A 19,139-nucleotide genomic window follows, 5' to 3' on the forward strand; every position below is an offset into this window, starting at 1 on the left:
TAGCATGCTAATAAGGCCACTCTTGAGGGTTCCTACTGTAGCATGCATAACTTAAGGCAACTGACTCGGACATTGGTGTTGAAAGGCTTACTTAAGGCAACTAACTCGGACATTGGTGCTGAAAATGGGATGTGTGTCGGTACTCCGAGGGAGATGCAGTCTATTTTACAACTATGAAAAACATGTTGCAATCAGGGAACTCTTTGCTGTCTTAATGACAACTAATGGCAGATGTAATCACTGTGTTAAGCATTAGGATGATTATCTGTTGTCTTTTTCACACCGTATTTGGTTTTTTATAGTAAGTAACTTCTTTTAATTACTTTCCAATAGTTCAGCCTTTACATCAGACAGACATAGGAAAAGAAAACTCTTGGAAAACTCATCTCTGAACAGCAAGCTATTAAAAGTAAATGTAAGTATGACAGGTTGGTTACAGTGAGTGTAAGGGGTTTATTTTTAAACCTGTTGAGGCTAATAGCTAGCCTGGACTTGAAATCGGTATGATCAGTTACCTGAATTCTGCTTGTGAACTTTATCTTTCATATTTCCTGACCATGCTCCTAGGAGAGCCCCTTCTCACAAAAGGACATTTGGTATTTTGCTGCATTTATGTTGACCTATACCTTGAACTTCTCTGTGCTTAAGGAGCGTTTCATATAGGGTGGAGCTTCAGGGCAGCTTGAACTTGGTGGGATTATTGAAATCAGAAGGGGCCTAGACATAAGACTTTTCTGAGCAGACAGGGGGGCTTCTTCTTTACCTTCAGCACTGTTAAAAAAACCCCAAATCAGGTGCACAGTTTTTTGAGGGGATAGGAGAGTAGATGTTGGGGGAAAAGTGAAAAATAAACCCCAATTTTTTTTTTCTTTCAAGGGCTTTTTAAAACTTGCTTTCAAAAGGAACTGTGGGCTATTCTGGAAGCTTTTCTCTCTCATCTTCCTGTTCTAACTCTAGATCTGCAGAATACCACCCAGGAGAGAATGAACTGCCCTTGTTAGATAGCTGAAGGGCTGCACAGTTTCTTCCAGACAAAGAATGTTCTAAACTAAATGTCTGTTATCCACAGGTTGGGATGAGGGAGTGTCAAGTCTCTCAGACTGTAGGAAGTGGGAGAGGGGAGATAACTGTATGTAACTGCTTCGTTTCACCACCAGCGGGGAGGAGTGGTAGGACAGCAACGTAGTCAAAGGGTAAAGCTGAAATAATGGCTGTCTTCAGCTATGAGAAACAGGTACCTAATTACAAAGAAAAGTTTTTGAGAGGAGTATAATTGGAAAGAAGAATGTGGTGGGAACAAAGCAGTCACTGGTTTGCGAAGCTGGTGGAGGGCAGGATTAGTCACTTTAAAATGCACTTCCTCCAGTCACATTGAGGTGCTGTGACTGTGCTGTGTATGCTTCCTGTACTGCCCCAATCTTGGGGCAATTGAGGAAGCCCAGGAGAAATAGTGGGGTGTTTTTGCTATGACAGCACACAGCATCACTGTGTAGAAAACTCAAAGCCAGTAAAAGCCAGAAGGAAAATTCTAGCAACATTTATGTAAGAAGACAGAACTAGAAAGCATTAACTTAATGTTGCTTTTATTACTCTTAGTCTGTGCTGTTTTCTTAGCTTTATTATTACTTGAATATTACCCACTGCAGCAGAGAATCTTTTTATTGTTGGCACCCTGGATCCTTCTGCAGAGAAAACTTTGCCCAAAACTTTTGAGCTTCTAATGTAATAATTTTGTAGACACCGGAATGCATCCAAGTGGTATGCATTCTAGAAATCATAAGTGCAACACTGTACAGATTGCTCTTCCCTCTCCTCCCAGCCCACCCTGAAGATTATTTGGCAAAAAGGAAGCTCATCTGAGCGTAACGTTGCTCTAACCTATTGAAACTCCTAGGCTGTAAATGGTGTGTATTTTGCTTCTCTTTAACACCTTGCTGTTTTCCTTGAGCAGTCTAACTTGACTGTTTCTTTCCCAAATAAATTCTGTTGCTTGTCTTTCACAAACCCTCCTGGCCACCACAAAACCCAGCCAAGACAGCTGGTGACATAAAAACATCCTGCAGGCTGCCACACTGTGCATATTATGCATGGGATTAGGTGGATAAGGATTGGTATTTTCATTTTGCAAAGGCACTTCTGGGAAATTGCTGTCCAGTTCTCATTGAACATGACTGGAGTGTAAATGTGTAACATACACAAATACTTGCGATAAAAAGTCTCTTTTGTCCTAATCTTGATTTATTTGCGTAAGAAAAGGTGTAGTGTAGTTTTGTGTTGACAGGAGTGAGTAAGAAACAGGTTTCACATCAAGATGGAGCTTCAAGTCTATTTGAGCTGGTGAGGCGATTGCTTTGGCTTTGAAACTGCACTTCTCAACCGGTGTAGTTTATTATTGTTGAAATCTGTGCTGATGTAACAGCAATAGCTCTGTGAGGAGACAGTGAGGGAGCAGTGCTAAGCTTTTCTTTAACTTCAGTGTTCTCCTTTCCAGGGAAGCACCACTGCCCTTTGTGCCACAGGCCTTCGGAACCTGGGGAATACGTGTTTCATGAATGCAATCCTTCAGTCGCTCAGGTACCTGCAAAGCTTTCACCACACCTCTGTGAGAGTGCTTGTGTGCTGTAGCATTGGGCCAGTGAATTTGGCACGTTACCACTGGTGGGTGCAGGTACCATAAAATTGTGTTTTGCAGTGTGAAGGACTTCCAGAGGAAGCCTCCCATGTCCTCAGTGGAAAAAGAGACTGCTGTTTAATTGCTGAGGCTGATGAAACATGTTGATGGTTATGGTCATTGTGAAAGCAGAGACAGTGCTTTGAGGGATAGGGGGTCTTCGTGGAAGTGTGCAGAAGAGCAGTTTCTGCAGTGCTGAGATGTGAGACTTCATTTTGCTGTTGCCAAGACCACTGCTGCTCTGTAGTTGTCCTTTTGCATTTCTGAGTTTGCCTACTTCACTGGGAGGCTACTGGTCAGGCTGTAGCAAGACTAGTTGATCTCAGTTTTCTTTTCCATTATTCAGGATTCCTTCTCGGGAGTTAGAATCGTAGAATAGTTAGGGTTGGAAAGGATCATCTAGTTCCAACCCCCTGCCATGGGCAGGGGCACCTCGCACCAAATCATGTCACCCAAGGCTCTGTCCAACCTGGCCTTGGAACACCAGTAGGGATGGAGCATTCACAACTTCCTTGGGCAACCCATTCCAGTGCCTCACCAAGACTGGTCCTAACGCAGATCCCTGAGGGACGCCACTTACTGGTCTCCAGTTGCACATAGAGCCATTGACCACAATGTGTTCAATGTGTTCAGGCACTTGCTTCTTATGTTCTGTTATGGGGACTGGTGGCAGGGATTAGAAGTGGTAGGTGGAGGTAGACACAGTTAACTCAGAAGATGCAGTCTGGTTTGTTAGGGAAAACCATCTGATACTTCAGTCTGTCATGGTATCTTTTAGTCAAAGCAGAGCCATAATGTAATTATTTCAGGTAGTTGGGAGAATAATGATATTTATAGAAGCTGAATATTAGCTTCTTGTATTTCTTGTATCTTGAACTGATTGCATTGTCTTTACCACTGCACGAGGTTGTGTTTATGCATTTCAAAGAACAGACTCCAGAATCCTTAATATTCTCTATTCTCTGCCCTTTAAGGGTTAAATCATTTTTTTCTTTTTCTGTAGTAACATTCAACAGTTTTGCTGTTACTTCAAAGAGTTGCCTGCTGTGGAGCTGAGGAATGGGAAGACTGCAGGCAGACGAACTTACCACACCAGGAGCCAGGGGGATAACAATGTGTAAGCTTCATGTTCCTTTTAGCACGGAGCTTGAGTGGAAAACAGCAAATGCTTGGGCAGCAGAGTCACTATAGGCTTTCAGTGTTGCAGAGTCATAGAAAAATGATTCATGGGGGAACAGAGTCACAGAAAAACAGTTGACTGTGCCAACAAAGAAACCTGTATCACTTGCAGTTTGCTTTTATGCAAGTCTGCAGCTGCTGAGGGCAACAGTCTGATGCATCAGAAAGCAATGGTGTGTAACTGTATTTAAAGTACAGTTAAGAAGTGCTAGTTATACGTACTCCAGGCATTATGTTACTTAATTCCAGCTAAAATAGTCATGGGGATGTGTCTGCATGTGAACATACTACCAAAAAAATAAATACAATAAAATGAAAATCAAAGTGATTCACAGTTGTAGCTTTTTTGAGCACGTGTTAAAGGGACAATGTTAGCAGAGTCTCCAGTAGAATGGCAAAAGGTGGATAGATTTCCAGGTGAGTCCTCAAGATGTGAAATGTAATTTTCTCGACCTGTGTCTCTCCTCAACATTACGGGTAGGATTTTGGACATGGTATCTTTGATGTACCTGAAAGTATATTTACCCAATTGTTACAGTCTTAACCAAAGTAATGTAGTGTTGAGCTAATAAACCTTTAAGCATTGTAACACAAACCCATATTAATCACAAGCTTTTACTTTCTTTCAAGCTCATTGGTGGAAGAATTCAGAAAGACGCTCTGTGCTTTATGGCAAGGAAGCCAAACTGCATTTAGTCCGGAATCTTTATTCTACGTTGTTTGGAAAATCATGCCAAATTTTAGGTAAGATTTGTAAAGAGCAGCAATGTTCTTGGTTGCATCCTTGCATTGCTGGTATCCTACTCTGAAATGTGCTGAGTCTGCAGGATGCACTTTGCAACTTTCCCATAGGCCCACAAATAATGCTTTGAAAAGGATCTTCACTTTGATCTACAGTTTTGTGCTTTTTTTCCCCCTGCCCTTCTACCACACGCTACATTGTTGGAGAGGACAAACTTCTCAAGTACTGAAACAATAGTAGTTGTACCTTGGAGCCACTGCTTCAAAGGGCAGAGAAATCAACGTAATGACTTGCCAAGTGGCCAGTGCCAAGTGGATGGTGTTGACAAAATGCAGGCTTGGTTGCAGTAAGAAGGTGGTATAGTGTCATGCCCAGGACATGTAGTTAGATTTAGTTACAGCACTTACAGGCCTAGATATAAACATACTGGCTGAAACTTCCTTGATTCTCTCAAAATATTGTAGTCACCAGCTGGACATGAAACAAGGGCTATAAGAAAAAAAATAAAAAAAATTCCTATGGATAATAGACATTTTGTGCCCTTACTGACAAACAGACGATAAAAAGAAAGGGAACAAGGCAGTTACCCAAATAAATCAAAGTATCGTTCCTCTCCAAGGTCTCCCTGTCCTGGCCCCTGAACCTCTTTCAAAGGAGCACTGAAACCTGTTAGGATATATATTGTGATGAAGGTAAGTTGCTCCGTGTTCTCAGGTAGTAAAGATGTTCTGTTATCTGTTACATCTCCAGCAGTGCTGAAAAGATGCTGTGAAAACATCTGCTCATTAAGTAACCCAAATATCACAAACCTATTTATTCTCTCTTCCACATGGCCAAATATGTTTCACTTGGCTTACGAGAATCAAGGAAGTTTAATACCAGTAGTTGTAAGTAGCGACCAAAACATTACAGGCAAATGAACATCATCCATAATGTCCTTGACCAGTCTCCCTATTACAGTCTTCACTGTAATTCTTGTTAGACTAAATGAGAAAGCAGTTCATTAAAGCTCCTTAAGCAAATTTTCAGCACTGTGGGTTCTGTCACAGCTTTTAAAATAAAAAAATGGGGTTTTCCCCTTCCCTTTTTATTCCCAGTTATCTTGGAGCAAGTCCATGATTAATTATTAAGAGAACTCATTTAATCACATGGAAAATAGGCTCTGCTGCTCAACAGATCCCTGTTCCCATGTGGTCCAGGGAGAAAATTTGAATTTGTTGAGTGTTTAATTGTACCTTGTAAAGCTAGTGATGGTACAGTAATAGTTCTACCGTGAGTGCCTCTTGTGAGACTGGGAGGAGAAGATGGTGGCCAGAGCAAGTAGTGTGTTAACAGCAAACCAGCCATGTTGGCTTGTATTTATGAAGCCTGAAGTGGTGGGTCAGGAGGAGGAAACATGGTTGGAAATGTTGTTTAATTGTGTTAGCCTGGGGAGTTTTCAGTTGTTGAAGGCAGGTCACGCCTGCCTCTGAGGACTGCAAGTGCTGCTCTTCTTTCAGCTTGTAGAAATGGCCCTCTGCCTTATGTTGCACACAGGGAGTAGAGAGTATGAGGTATAGTTATGATAAGCACAATTTAAGTGCCTCTGAGCTCTAATGCTGCTGTGGAAGTCCTGCTCCTTGACTGTTGGCCAGAGTCTCCTGCTGTCATCTGCTGCATGCCAAGATAGTTCTGTAGCCTCATGCAGAGCTGCAAGATGTGTATTTTTCAGATTTACTGCTGTTTAAACAGTATGCTCTATTTTCATAGTAACTGTTCCTGTTTATATCCTATCTTGTTACTAGTAGGGAAACGAATATCAGAGGTGGGCTTAAATCGAGTTGCTTCAGGTGGATGGGGTTAAGTTTTATTGCACAAGCTGACTGTCAGAGAAACAGTGCTTTTTGCTGAAGGGCTTTTAAGGTCGTAGTTTATTTTAAACAGTTCATTGTCCCTATCTTCATGTTCTTTTAAAGATCTGTATCTGTACTTAGGCTTTTTAACAAATCCAAAGGATTTTTAATCTACAGTTAACATACTTGTATGCAAGTATAAACTCATGCACCAGGAGCACAGCCAACAACATGGAACGATTCCAGAGGTTAATTCATCAAACTTGTTGCAGAGCCAGCGTGCCATGTACTTCAGAGCTCTTTTATGAGGAGTTTAATGTTGAGAAGGTGTCTGAAGCAAAGACTTCCCATGAATTTAATCTTCAGCTGTTGTGATTGTTTATATGCTTATTAAATAGAAGATACCTGTCTTATATTAAGTAAATAATCCTGTGTTACCTCAGCTACTTCAGAATGATCTTACGGTGTGCACAGTTAACATGCAGCTTTGAAGTTGAATTCTGTTTTACTGCTTCATTTCATAATACTGTATAATTATTGTGTGACTGAGAGACTAAGTCAGTCCTGGGTTTGGCTCTCCAGGACTCTGGCCTGTTGAAGCACAGCAGTGTTTCTGTCTAAAAGGTAGGTAGTGCTGCTGATATTTTTCAGGTTTCTGTCAGACCTACATACAAACTCAGTGCGTTCTTTTAATGCTGCTAGCTTGGAAGAAAACATTAATTTGACAAGAGGAAAAGGCTTCATTTCATTTTTATTTTGTTACCTCCTAGCAATACTGTTGCAGGACATAGCTGTGTTCTTCACTATGCATGTCAGCCTCAGGTTGCATACTTCTGTTGCACTGAGTGTTCTCATTTCTGTCCAAGTACTGTGCCATAAGTGTTATGGACACTTTGCCTTCCCTAAGCACTAAAAAAGTCTCTGATGCTCTTTCCCAGGCATTTTTAGATGACAGTTATTGGAGTACTGAGGAGGGAAAGGGGTAGGAGAAGCATGGAAAAACAGCTTAAAAGACTGGATAACAGGAAGTGGGGAAAGCCAGTTCTACTATGTAGGGATTTTTTTGGAACAGCATACAATGACTTGCACATCTTTACATCAGTGTTTCGTAAACCTTCCACTGTTTCACTGTGTGTGCTTTCCTGCTTCAGCTCAGTATACATCTTAGAGCTGTTGGTTGGTAAATTTGATGCATGATTTAGCTTAACTTTGAAGGCATATTTTACCCTAACAGATTCTGTGTTCCCTTTGATTAGGTTAGCTAGTGGTGAAATAATAATGGTGACTCTTTGAGCAGCATTGCTGCTGATAGTATAACACGTCTGAGAGTGAAGGCCTATCCCACCTGATCCAAATGCCCAAGAGTAGCTCTGGGTAGCCCCCACCATCACCCCTCCCCCTCCCAACAAATAGTGTGTGGGTTATGCAGGGGAGGTATGCAGTTCTGAGCACAGCTATAGATCTCACCCTAGAAGAGGAAAGAAAACTCTCCTCCTAATTAGCTCAGACTTCAGTTGTTGCTGAAAGATGCCTGTGGAAAACAAACCCAAAGATTAAATTCCAGGCTTTGATGGGGAGGGAACAAACAGGCAAGTAAGCATCTGGACCTGCCAGAGAGAGTGGAATCAGTGGCTGAGTGAAAACCACTCTGCAATACTGACTCTCAGTCCCAGGTGAAAATTACGTTCTGTGATGTCTTTGCTTTGAATCTTGCCAGGTTTGAGATTTCAGTCTATTGACCATACTTTATAGTATTTCAAAATAGGGATGAATACTGTGCTGTGAGAACTGTGATTGCAGAGGTTACTCATCAAATATAGTCAACAACAAAAGGAGAGATGCTTTGTGTGAGTGAGGGGGAGGTTCCCACTCTGTTCTTCTAACTTACATGTACATGAGACCTCTGATGTTAGTAGTGCAGGCTGAGTTTGGTGGGACCAATTAATATGGCAGCTACATTAAGTAAATGTGTGAGCATATGTTACATCTCTGCTGCTCCCTGTTTTTTAACAGTTCTCTTGCCAGCTGAAATGTATATTCTTAAATGCTTCTCCATCCTCACAAAGAGGCACACAGAGGGCAAGTGAGCTGCAAAGGACCAAAATTGTGTCATGTAGATGTTGCTGCACCTTTCCAGAGGCTTCCTGGGGAACTGTTCTTGATACAAAATAAGTCTGTCTGTATAAAGTCTGGTCAGTATTATCAAACCAGCAAAGGTTCTTGTTGGTGACCCTGATGTTCTCACTAAAGCAACTTTCTCATTGCGGTGCTGTTGTTTCCTTTTTCTCGTAAGAGGATACCAGCAACAGGATGCCCATGAGTTCATGCGTTACCTTTTGGACCATCTACACCTGGAACTTCAGGGTGGCTTCAATGGCGTCTCACGTTCAGTAATTCTGCAAGAGAACTCCAGCCTGGCTGCGAGCAACAAATGTTGCATGTAAGAAGTGTTATGGTTTTTCTGATGTCTTCCAAACCCAGAGGAGCTGAAATCTCAAATCTGGGCTTCCTTGGAAAGTTTTCTTTAGTGTCACTGTCACGTTAACTAGTTATGATGCTGCAGGTTCTAAAGGATTAGCATCCTATAGGATGTTCGCTTTCCAAGGGAAGTGTCTTAGAGCAGCTTTTGCCAGGTGTGAGTGATCATACAGGCTAAGCTGTAAACACCTTTTAGTTCATTAGCAATGGTAATTCGGATTTTCAAGTTACTGTGTTTTAAAACAGAGGTAATCCATGTGTTTCACTCCTCTTTCTGTACTTCTCAAAATCTTGTTAATTCTGTCCCAGGTGTGTGTTCTCTCAGATTGAAACTGTCATAGAGAGAAGACAGTTTGTTTCAAGAAGGAGCATAAAGTCAGTTCAGCCTGCACACTAGGTCCCTAAATCCTTGGGTTCCCTGTGTAAAAGCTGAGTTTCCCCTTCCTACACCAATCAGGACACAGTAAGCAGGTCTTGAGAGATGCAGGATTGTATAGATGCTTCATTAGGAAAAGCCTAGAGTTCAGCTTGTGCTCTTCACCACACGCATGTTGCTGTGCTGATGTTTGAAAATCCTACAAAGTAATCTTAAAATGTTCATAGTATTGAAGTGTATTTGAAAACAAAACCAGTTGTTTTGTCAAAATTAAGGAGAATGTAAGCTTTGTTCAAGTACCTACTGTAAATTTGTTTTGAGAGCATCTGTTGAAATGCATGGTGTGGTGGAGTTAGGTGCCTTCTGTGCAGGGCAAATGAAGGTCATGTACGCTTAAATGCCTACAGTAAAGGAATAAATCCACTGTGAATCCCCCCCCTGGTTTGTTTGGGTAGCAAGGTCTTTCAGCTCAACTGCAGCGTTTGAATTAACTGTAAAGGAGTACCAGGCGTGCAGATAAGGACTGTGCGTTGTTGCAAGCTTGTGTCAGAGCTGCAAGTGCAAAGTAGCATGTTTAGGAGATGTGTAATATGTAACTTAAAACTTATTTGTCTTAATTGGACTGTGAGAAGCCAGTCCGTTACATAACCTGCTAAGAAATATTAAGAGAGTAGTGAACACATAGAGAACAGTGTTGGTGATGATGCATGGTGTGTATCATTTGTTAATGCCCCTTAAGCTGTCTATGGGAGTGAAGTGCAGAAATACACTTTAGGAAATCAAAGTTACTTGTAACAAAGGGTGTAGAATTAAAACTAAAACATTTTTGGCCTACCTAAGAGGGAAGACTCTTTTGTTGCAGAAACAGCCATAATGAGTGTCCCCCTGTGAGCATCAGCTCTCCTCTGAAGGAATGCAGTTGACCCAGGTAGCTCAAACACTGAAATTTTGAGCGTGTGCTTAGTGCATGAGCAGCTCACACTTTTGTTAGGTACAAGGTAAAGCAAAAGCATTAATGCAGCTAAATACTTGCACAGTACAGCTGTGGGGTGAATGAAATGCCAAGTGGATGAGCTCAGTCTCTTTGTTACATACATGGAAAAAAATGGCTCTGCCTAGCGGTGGCGAGTTGTAAGAGTAAATGTGAGACAGGTACTGGAACTGAAGCTCAGGCATTCTGACCGACTTCCTCTCCCTGATGTGGTTTGTCTAGAAATGGAGCATCTACTGTTGTCACAGCCATTTTTGGAGGCATTCTTCAAAATGAAGTCAACTGCCTAATCTGTGGGACTGAATCTAGAAAGTTTGATCCATTCCTAGGTAAGGTGCCTCTTGCTTTCAGAATTCTGGGTGACTTGAAGCAGAAAAACAAATCTGAAGTTTCATGTATTTAGATACATTTCACATATTTAGTCACATGACTGAACCAGAATTTAGTCTGAAAAGAGTAGGCTCTAATGTTTAATCTTTGTTTTTCTAGACCTTTCGCTAGATATTCCAAGTCAGTTCAGAAATAAACGTACTAAAAATCAAGAAGGCGGACCAATGTGCACACTACGAGGTAAGAGTGCTTGGGTGATGAAATCAGGACTAAAGAGTATGTGCTCTTTAGAGCATCTGTTCCCAAGGAGGCAGGCTTTCACTGGGGGTGTGACTTGGTGCCACGTGCCACCTCGTTTTATGAGATGCTGTGGCAGAAGGTGGTAAGAGAACTTTCCATGCAGGTGTTACCCCAGTCACTGTGTACTGGTGTGTGACTATGATAAACTGGGGCTGAGAAGTGCTTCAGGAGGTCGGCTGGGTGTCAAGGAGGCTTCCAGCAGAGGGGTTTTTTGTGGCCAAGAGTGTTTCTAACATATTCAAGTCCTCCCTCATCTGCCTTGTTGCCTACTGGCGCTTGCTATGGCTCTGTGCTTAGAAGTACGTGCCCTTGAGAGTCATTGTAAGGATGACTCTTGGCTGTTGTGCTTGTTAAACAATATAATTAAATCCCCCAAAGCTGGGCAGTAGTGCTGTTACTGACCTTGGTTTCAAAGATGTTAGTTTCTACAGATTTGTGAATGTACGTGCTGCAGATCATGGCGTATTAATCAAGACCCCATGATTTTGTGTTCACTCTGTACCTAAAACCAAATCACCTTTACAGTTGAGTTCTCTTTGTTAGAAAGTCATTTATTGTGCTGAATGTTGGATGGAATCTTGTTTGAAAGATAGGGATTTTGTGGATGCCTTTTTCACTTGAACTGCTTATAACTGTTTTCAGGACAGAGAATGCAGCATGTTACAACATGCTAATGTATTAAAGCATTACTGCACAGCTTTTTGCTACACAGACATATATAATAACTAGAAAGACTGCAGCAGACAGACACACCTTTTCTGTATTGCTATAATTGTCTTTCACATTACAAAAATCACGTGATGTCATCTTGAATCAGGTTTCTGATTTCTGTGGGTGTTTTGTGAATCTTGTTTGGTTTTAGATTGTCTTCGCAGTTTTACAGACCTGGAAGAACTTGATGAGACGGAGCTGTACATGTGTCACAAATGCAAAAAGAAACAGAAGTCCACCAAAAAATTCTGGATTCAGAAACTACCAAAGGTTTGTATAAGTATGAAAAGTAACAGTGTGACGGTGTCAAAGGTAATGACAAGTCAGCTGGTAGTATTACTAGTGCCTAACTCTCTCATGGGCTAGGGCAGATGTTGAGCGCCGAGTTCAACTTCTTCCTCTAACGCATCCTTTTTTCTTTGATCCTGTAGGTGCTATGCTTACACTTGAAACGATTTCACTGGACAGCATATCTGAGAAACAAGGTCGATACGTATGTTGAGTTTCCCTTACGAGGCCTAGACATGAAATGCTACTTGTTAGAGGTACGAAAACTCACTGATACTTTCTGTTGAAAGTTGTTAAACAACGCATCTGTATTATAAATTATAGTAGGTGCTAGTGAGATTTGAAGAGCTTTCTGTCTTTTTAACCACAGCCTGAAAACAGTGGTCCAGAAAGCTGCCTGTATGACCTTGTGGCTGTTGTTGTGCATCATGGTTCAGGGTGAGTACATGGAGTAAGCCTGCTTGTTGGCCAGACGTTCTCCCCACTTGAAGTACACACAGTTAGTGAAGGTTTTTCTGTCCCTGGTGAAGGTCTGCATTTTTACTGGTGGAAGAAGCAGTAATTCATAGACTTACATGGCCCTAAGGTGAATTAACTTCAGTGAGATCTATATAACTATTCCCATGAATGCCCACAGGCAATCTTGGGGGGAGTGACTAGAAGTGCGAGACAGCATGAAAACAGTCTTAATTCCTCTAGGAGTGGAAAGCCCTAAATCAACAGAGTGAAGCAAGGGGCCTTCCAGAACTTAGTACCTCATTTTGAAATTCCTAGTACAAAGCAGAAATACCTTTTCCTCTTCTGTTCACTATGAAACAACTGTAGCCTTAATGGTTGGCACAGTGAAAGTGATTATCCTGTATGACTTCTTTCCTACAGGAGTGAATGTCAACAGTCATGTCCCTGGGCTGGCTAGTGAAGTTACTTGGTGTGGTTGGTTTGGGTTTTCTTTTCCATTTCCCAGCCCTGGGCAGAGCTGCTGAGATTGACAGTAGTAGAGACAAGAGAACTGTTATCATGACAAAATGTGTTCTTTTTGTTCAGGAAGTGCTTTAGGGGTGTGAGCGGTGAAAGGAGTTTTCTTAAGGAAACTAAACTCCATTATTCAAAACCTTGCTGATACCTGAATTTAATTCAAAGGTACAAACCCAAAAGTTCTGGCCAGGAAGCCCTTCCTTCTGCTTCTCTGGAGGAATGATCTGGACTCTTAGAAAGTTTTGACTACTAAAGGCAGCCTCTGTAGCACCATTGTGCATCTGACTGGTGCTTCCAAGTCCTAGGAGAACTATATGGACAGTAAAGAAGAGTGGGGTGTGATTAGAATGGAATTAGATTGAGTATGTGTTATAACCTGTAAGCAAGTGAAAGCAGGCCTTATGCTGGGATGGCAGGGTAAGGAAAATTGGTGGGTTTGTAGCTCTGGTACATTAGATTCAAACTGCTGTTAAAGATGAACTAGAGAAACTTCCTCTTGGTATTCTGGGATTAGTTTTGCTGCAAGTGGTTTTGATTATATTGGACTATGTGAGTCTCTGTAGACCTAAATGGGGATGATTTCTGAAAGTCGAGCATAGTGGAATGTGTATGGCTAATGCTTGAATAGTAACAGGTTATAGACTTGATGTTCATGTAGGCAGACATGGATGTTTAAGAAGTCTTAGGTCAAACGTGGATGTTAAAGAAGCCTTGCTTGCATAAAAACTATGGGATGCTAGTAAGTTGTTTTAACCCCCCCCTTTCAGCTCATCCCAGTGAGTGATTATTTTACTTATCATAACACTTTACTTTGGAGAACTTTGAGCCCTACAGATTAAGAAGGGAAGAATCTCCCCAACTGTTGCAGAGGGTTGCCAGTTTCTTTCTCGCACTGGTTGGTGGGAGGTTCTTACCCCCAGCAGCAGATGCACAGAGGGTGAGGTGGTGTGTCTCCTCCTGACTGTCCTTTCTTTCCCTGCTCCCGTGCTGGCAGCGTTGGCTCTGGACACTACACCGCGTACGCAGCCCACGAAGGCCGTTGGTTCCATTTCAACGACAGTACTGTAACCTTGACCGACGAGGAGACTGTGGTAAAAGCCAAGGCCTACATCCTCTTCTATGTGGAACGGCAAGCCAAATCTGGATCAGATAAACTTTAATACCTCCTTTTAATTCTTACTTATCAAGTCCACAGGACAAAACATTTCCATTTTTCCATAAATACTTGATCCAAGACTATTAATTTCATTGTGCACTTTCCAATTTCCTCTCGTGGGTTTTAGTTTTGTTGTGTCAATGGTAGCATTCGACTTACTGAACTTGGACACAGACTAACTTTTTTTGTAGTTATACCAGAAAACCTCAGCAGATTTTGATTTGCTGCTTTAGTTGCGATAACTCAGTTTTTATATCTATAGTTTCATGAAATAGTTATTTGACTTTTTTATATTAATGTTTTCAGTCCTCACTTTCTAAAGGCACATTTACATCAGAGAAGCTTTCTGTCCTCCTTGCAAGCAAGATCAATGTGCTTCTGATTACGAAGAGTAATACAACTTCATGCTGTTCTTACAGCTGTTATGTAGATATGATTTAATCTCTTTAAATCAAAGAATTGTTTGCACGAATTATCTTCCCTCGTGCAAGAAACTAAATAGTGACCTCTGAACAATCTCTTGTCTGCTGAAGAGAGGAGATGTGGCATAGGAGATAGACCAGGTAATTGCTGCTATATTGGTGTGTGTTCAGGCTGCTGACTTTCAGGAATCATTGTAAATAAACAGTTGGTTCAATGGTATCAATACTGCAGTTTAATTCAAGTATTCCTCACATATACTCTGCCCTCCTCCCTTTCAAATTCTAAAAAGTATCTTAAAAACATACATACATGTCTAAATTGTGTTGATTTACGTTGTTTTCCCCAAACCTGAATGCCTTTGCCATCTCTTGGTTTAGACTGTCACCCTGAAATTTGATCATGAAAACTTACTTGCTTGAAAACTGGGAGTACAGCCCTTGCATTTGGGCTTTGTGAGAACAGTCTTAGGTCTAAACATATAGCTCCTGTTTACAGAATGCCTGCAGTTCACTTAAAACTGAAAGGAAGCTGATGGTGTTGTAGATGCTCTGTGTGACAGTTGTTTTGTCAGTTCAAAAGCAAACTAGGGAGGATGCTCAGTGTCACAGCCTGGCTGTTGCTTGTCCAATGGGAGATGGTGAGACAAGACTGGTGGCTGACTACAGCTGTAGTGGTTACATACTTGGCCCAGTATGGGATCTTCATTTAGTCTCTAGATTAAGACTGGAACTGTGACACAGTCTCTAAAACCTGGCGATGTATGTTCCTTGCCATGGGTTACCTGCTAGCTGTACACTGACGTGTATAAAGAGAAATCACCATCAGATGGTTTTTTAAAATGCCATTCTTTTGTAGCTTTGTCATAGCATCTTAAACCCGGAAAGAGAGAAATTGGCATGATATAAAACTGCAGACAGCATTCAGCATTGTTACTGGTGTATGAAGATGTAAGCTGTATCCTAGTTAAAACCTACAGTGATTATTATTTGATACATCGTGACATATGTAAGGATGTCTTCTTAAGCTCAACAATAAATAGAACTATTTGTTGCTTTCAGTTGCAGGTAGTTTGTCACCTGTTTTCCATTCCTTGCGGCCAGAGCCTTTCATCTCACCGGAATAGGTAGCTGTCATACAGGCAGAATTTGACAGGTCTCACTGGTGTGTGGGGTAAGCCAAGTATCCTACCCCTACCATTACCCTGGAGGGCCTTACTGCTCACAGTTACCTGGGGAATTAATATAAGTAGGTTCCATCTATAGCTGTGTATGTCTGTGTGCTACTTGGACTTGTTTCCTTTAGAAGTTTAGTTCAGAGCATACAAAGCTTAAACCACACAACTAGCTCTGGGCCAGCAGCAGTTTAGCGTACAGGCAGTGTTCTCGCAAACCAGTGATGTAAATGTGCCTTTCTGTACTTTTAGAAAGTTAAATTTGTAATCTTCAGCAACATTCACTTATTTTAAGGAGCTTCTACTTCTCCAGTTCTTTTTATGGGTCAGATTATGTTCTCACTTCCATGTTTCCTTTCAGTACCATTTGCTCTGTAGCATCAAAGTCATGGGCAGTGCTCTCTGCCCAGCATGGTCCCTTTGGGAACACAGCGCGATCCTGTCAGGCTTGTTCTGCAGCAGGTGGTGGTGAGGACTCAGCTGTATCCTTTGCTGGAACAAGCACACTGTAAGCCCTTTCCTAATGTAACTTTCTCCCATCGCAAACCCAGATGGACAATATGAACAGTTTGTTGTGGCAACACAAGTATTTCTCTTCCTGGTGGAGAACTTTGCTTATCCACTGTATTCTATTCAGTGTGGTGTCAGAAAACAAAACAGGCAAAAAAAAGGCAACTGAGCACTGAACCGGTAACATGTCCTACACCTGGCCTCCTGTCACGTTTTAACCTTACTTGTATATCCTGTATTTATCTACTAGCTTGAGGAAGGGGGATACCTCGTTTCATTTAAGCCAAATGTTTCTTTTCTACTTACTGCTGATCATAGGATACACTAACCGGCAAGGAGTTTTTTTTCTTGCCTGTGACAGCCCTGCAAGCCACAACTGCTCTCTGCAGTTCAAAGGCTTGCATATTTCTCACCAAAATCTGTCTGATCAAAGCTTGTCCTCGTGTTAGTAATAGTTTATCCACGTATACAACTGGAGACAAAAGTTATGTAAAACACACCTGCAAAACGTCCAGCTCATGGAATGCTTCTGCTTTAGCGTGTTGTAGAGCGAGCTGTTGAGTGCAGCATCGTGTGAAACTTCAGGCACTTGCAAGCAGAGCTCCTTCTCACTGTACAGTCAGAAGGGCTTTCCAGGTGGGAACAGATGTCAGCCTGAGGAGAGTTCGTTTAAAACTTTCAGACAGGCAAGGACAGTGGATGTGAAGGTGGTCTCCTGCCTTTTATACAAGGGTTTTACTAAATGGAAAGCATAACACGTGGCGGTGAAAGGTTTCCCCAGCAATGTTTCAGTACTGATGTGTCTGTGTCTTACTGATGAGGGAGTCGGCACCTTGAAAAGTGATTCCAGTGTGCTTTAGGATATCCTCAAGTACTGTAGTGCCATAGTTGTAATTGTTTACCATTAAAATCTAGTGTGTAATTTTCAATGAGGATTACTGACTGTGCTCATCTTGTGTGTTTCTGGAGCATTTCCAGGTTGAATGTGAATTATATCTCATTCACACAGTGTGTTTATGGAAAATGTGCCATTAAAGTGTCTCCTTTCCTTAGATAATGAAACTCCTCTTGTCCTTCTGCAGGCTTGTAGAACATCATTAGTGTAAATCCTCTGAAACACAGGGGCTGGAGTTATTTTACCTTGTTCTTGCAAAATAAAGCAAATTGAATCATTCTCAGTAGTTAACACTTCACCCAAGGCTCAGCATCTAAACCCAAAGGAGGATTTGCTGTTCAGTGTTATCCAGTGGTGAGCCTTGTCATCCAACAGCTGTTTGGTTGTATGTCAGACTATGGGCTCTGTCCTCTGTGTGGTAAGTGGCCATCCTAGCAGTGGTAACCTTCTCATTCAAGTTTGCTGTGGTTGGGGTTTTTTAAATACACACAGAGATACATATATATACACACAGAGATGAGACACATATATATATATGAATATATATATGTACACACACATATATATGAATATATATATACACACAATATATATGTGTGTGTGGTGTGTGTATATACACACATATATAATATTCCTGGGTGTGTGAGCAGCCTCAGCTATCTAAACCTGCTAAAAACTGAAGGTAAGTTCTGCAAAGGATGAAGGGCAGAGTCTGAGCAGGAAGAACAGCAACCGCCAGCCAGCACACCACGTAAACTGCTGCTGCTTCCCGGCATCACGGCTGCAGAGGTCTGGGTGTGGGCAGGTGGGTAGGCACAGCACTCGCACACAGGTAAGAAGTTAAAGTAATGGTTGCACACCACAGACTGATTTCAGATGCTGATTTTCAGAGTTGCATTTCTTACCGCATTCTCAGGGCAAGGCAGAAAAGATGAGCTCTGTTCCCTTTTGCCCTGTCACACGCTGACACAAACCCCATTAAAACACATGGGTACATAAATACTTCCAGCTATAACTTGAAAAACTGCAGTGCTGTTCTGCTGATGAGTTAACATGTTCCCTTGTATTAACACCAGCTGTCAGATGAGCATAAACTACCTAAATCTCACATGGAGATCATAGGGCTGTTGGTCACTCTTGGTTTTAATTCTAAGCTGCAATTTGCTGTAGCTTTTTTCTCATTTCTGCTGCAGTCTCTCCTGCTACTGAAAAGAAACATTTTAATCCTAAACCCAATGGTACACAGCCTTCCACCACCACCACATGCAAGACTATAGCAACAGAACTAAAACTGCAAAACCAAAAATGACACAAACACTATAATCCTTGAGCTCACAGAAGACATTTATTAAAAGTGAAATCCCCCACACAGCTAAACACAGACCAGCTCTGTCCACACAGCTCTGCCTGTGTCATTACTTTCCTTGTACACAAGGTGGGTAAATCAGTACTTCTGTGCGTGCAACTGCATGTGTGCACATGTGTGTCTGTGGTGTGTTGGCTCCTGTGCGCCATGTATCCATGTCTGCTGTCTATGTCTCTGTCCATATGTGTCCATGTCTGTGTGTGTGTATCTGGCTTTGTGTCTTAGTGTTGGTCTGTCCATGTGTCCATTTATGTCCATCTGTCTGTTAGTGTTTCCATTTGTATGTCCTGCTGGCTGGCTGGCTGTCCTTCCGTTTTGTCTGTTGCTCCTTGTGTCCATCTTTGTGCCTGCTTGCCCATGTGTCCCTTTGTCTTTCATTTGTCTGTCTTTGTATCTGTTTGTCTGTCCATTTTTCTGTTAATACATCTTTGATCATCCTTGTGTCTGTCTGTCTGTCCATCTGTGTGTCTATTTGTCCTTCCATTTGTTTGGCCATCCTTGTGTCTCAGTCCATCGGTCGTCTTATGTTCATCTGTCCATTGTTGTGTCCGTTTGTCCTTCTTTTTGCCTCCATCTTTATGTCCATTTGTTCTTCCTTTCACCTGTCCCTTTGTCCTTGTCTGTCTTCCCAGCCGTTCATCTTTGTGTCTGCCCTTCTTTTGTCTATCTTTGTGTCCGTTTGTCCACCTTCGTACCTGTTTGTCCTTCTATTTGTGCATCTGCCTCTGTCCATTTGTTTTTCCGT

General features: G+C 41.8%; 1 protein-coding gene across 3 annotated transcripts in view; it reads left to right on the forward strand.

Annotated features, from left to right (window-relative positions):
• Positions 1–17,195, forward strand: part of USP3 (ubiquitin specific peptidase 3) — an 82,302-nt gene extending 65,107 nt beyond the window's left edge. For all 3 annotated transcript variants that reach the window (XM_061347646.1, XM_061347647.1, XM_061347645.1), the window contains 11 exons: positions 334–415; positions 2,492–2,574; positions 3,675–3,788; positions 4,481–4,594; positions 8,718–8,864; positions 10,492–10,598; positions 10,759–10,839; positions 11,762–11,880; positions 12,042–12,155; positions 12,269–12,336; positions 13,868–17,195. In XM_061347646.1, coding sequence (XP_061203630.1) covers positions 334–415; positions 2,492–2,574; positions 3,675–3,788; positions 4,481–4,594; positions 8,718–8,864; positions 10,492–10,598; positions 10,759–10,839; positions 11,762–11,880; positions 12,042–12,155; positions 12,269–12,336; positions 13,868–14,033 — 1,195 coding nt within the window. In that variant the 3' untranslated portion in view covers positions 14,034–17,195. The remainder of the gene's footprint in view (positions 1–333; positions 416–2,491; positions 2,575–3,674; positions 3,789–4,480; positions 4,595–8,717; positions 8,865–10,491; positions 10,599–10,758; positions 10,840–11,761; positions 11,881–12,041; positions 12,156–12,268; positions 12,337–13,867) is intronic.
• The last annotated feature ends 1,944 nt before the right edge of the window (positions 17,196–19,139 follow it).

This window comes from Neopsephotus bourkii, unplaced genomic scaffold (genome assembly GCF_033783945.1).
Source record: "Neopsephotus bourkii isolate Nb327-2 ecotype Australia unplaced genomic scaffold, CSIRO-AGI_Nbou_v1 NB_318, whole genome shotgun sequence".
In the NCBI taxonomy this organism is placed as follows: Eukaryota; Metazoa; Chordata; class Aves; order Psittaciformes; family Psittacidae; genus Neopsephotus; species Neopsephotus bourkii.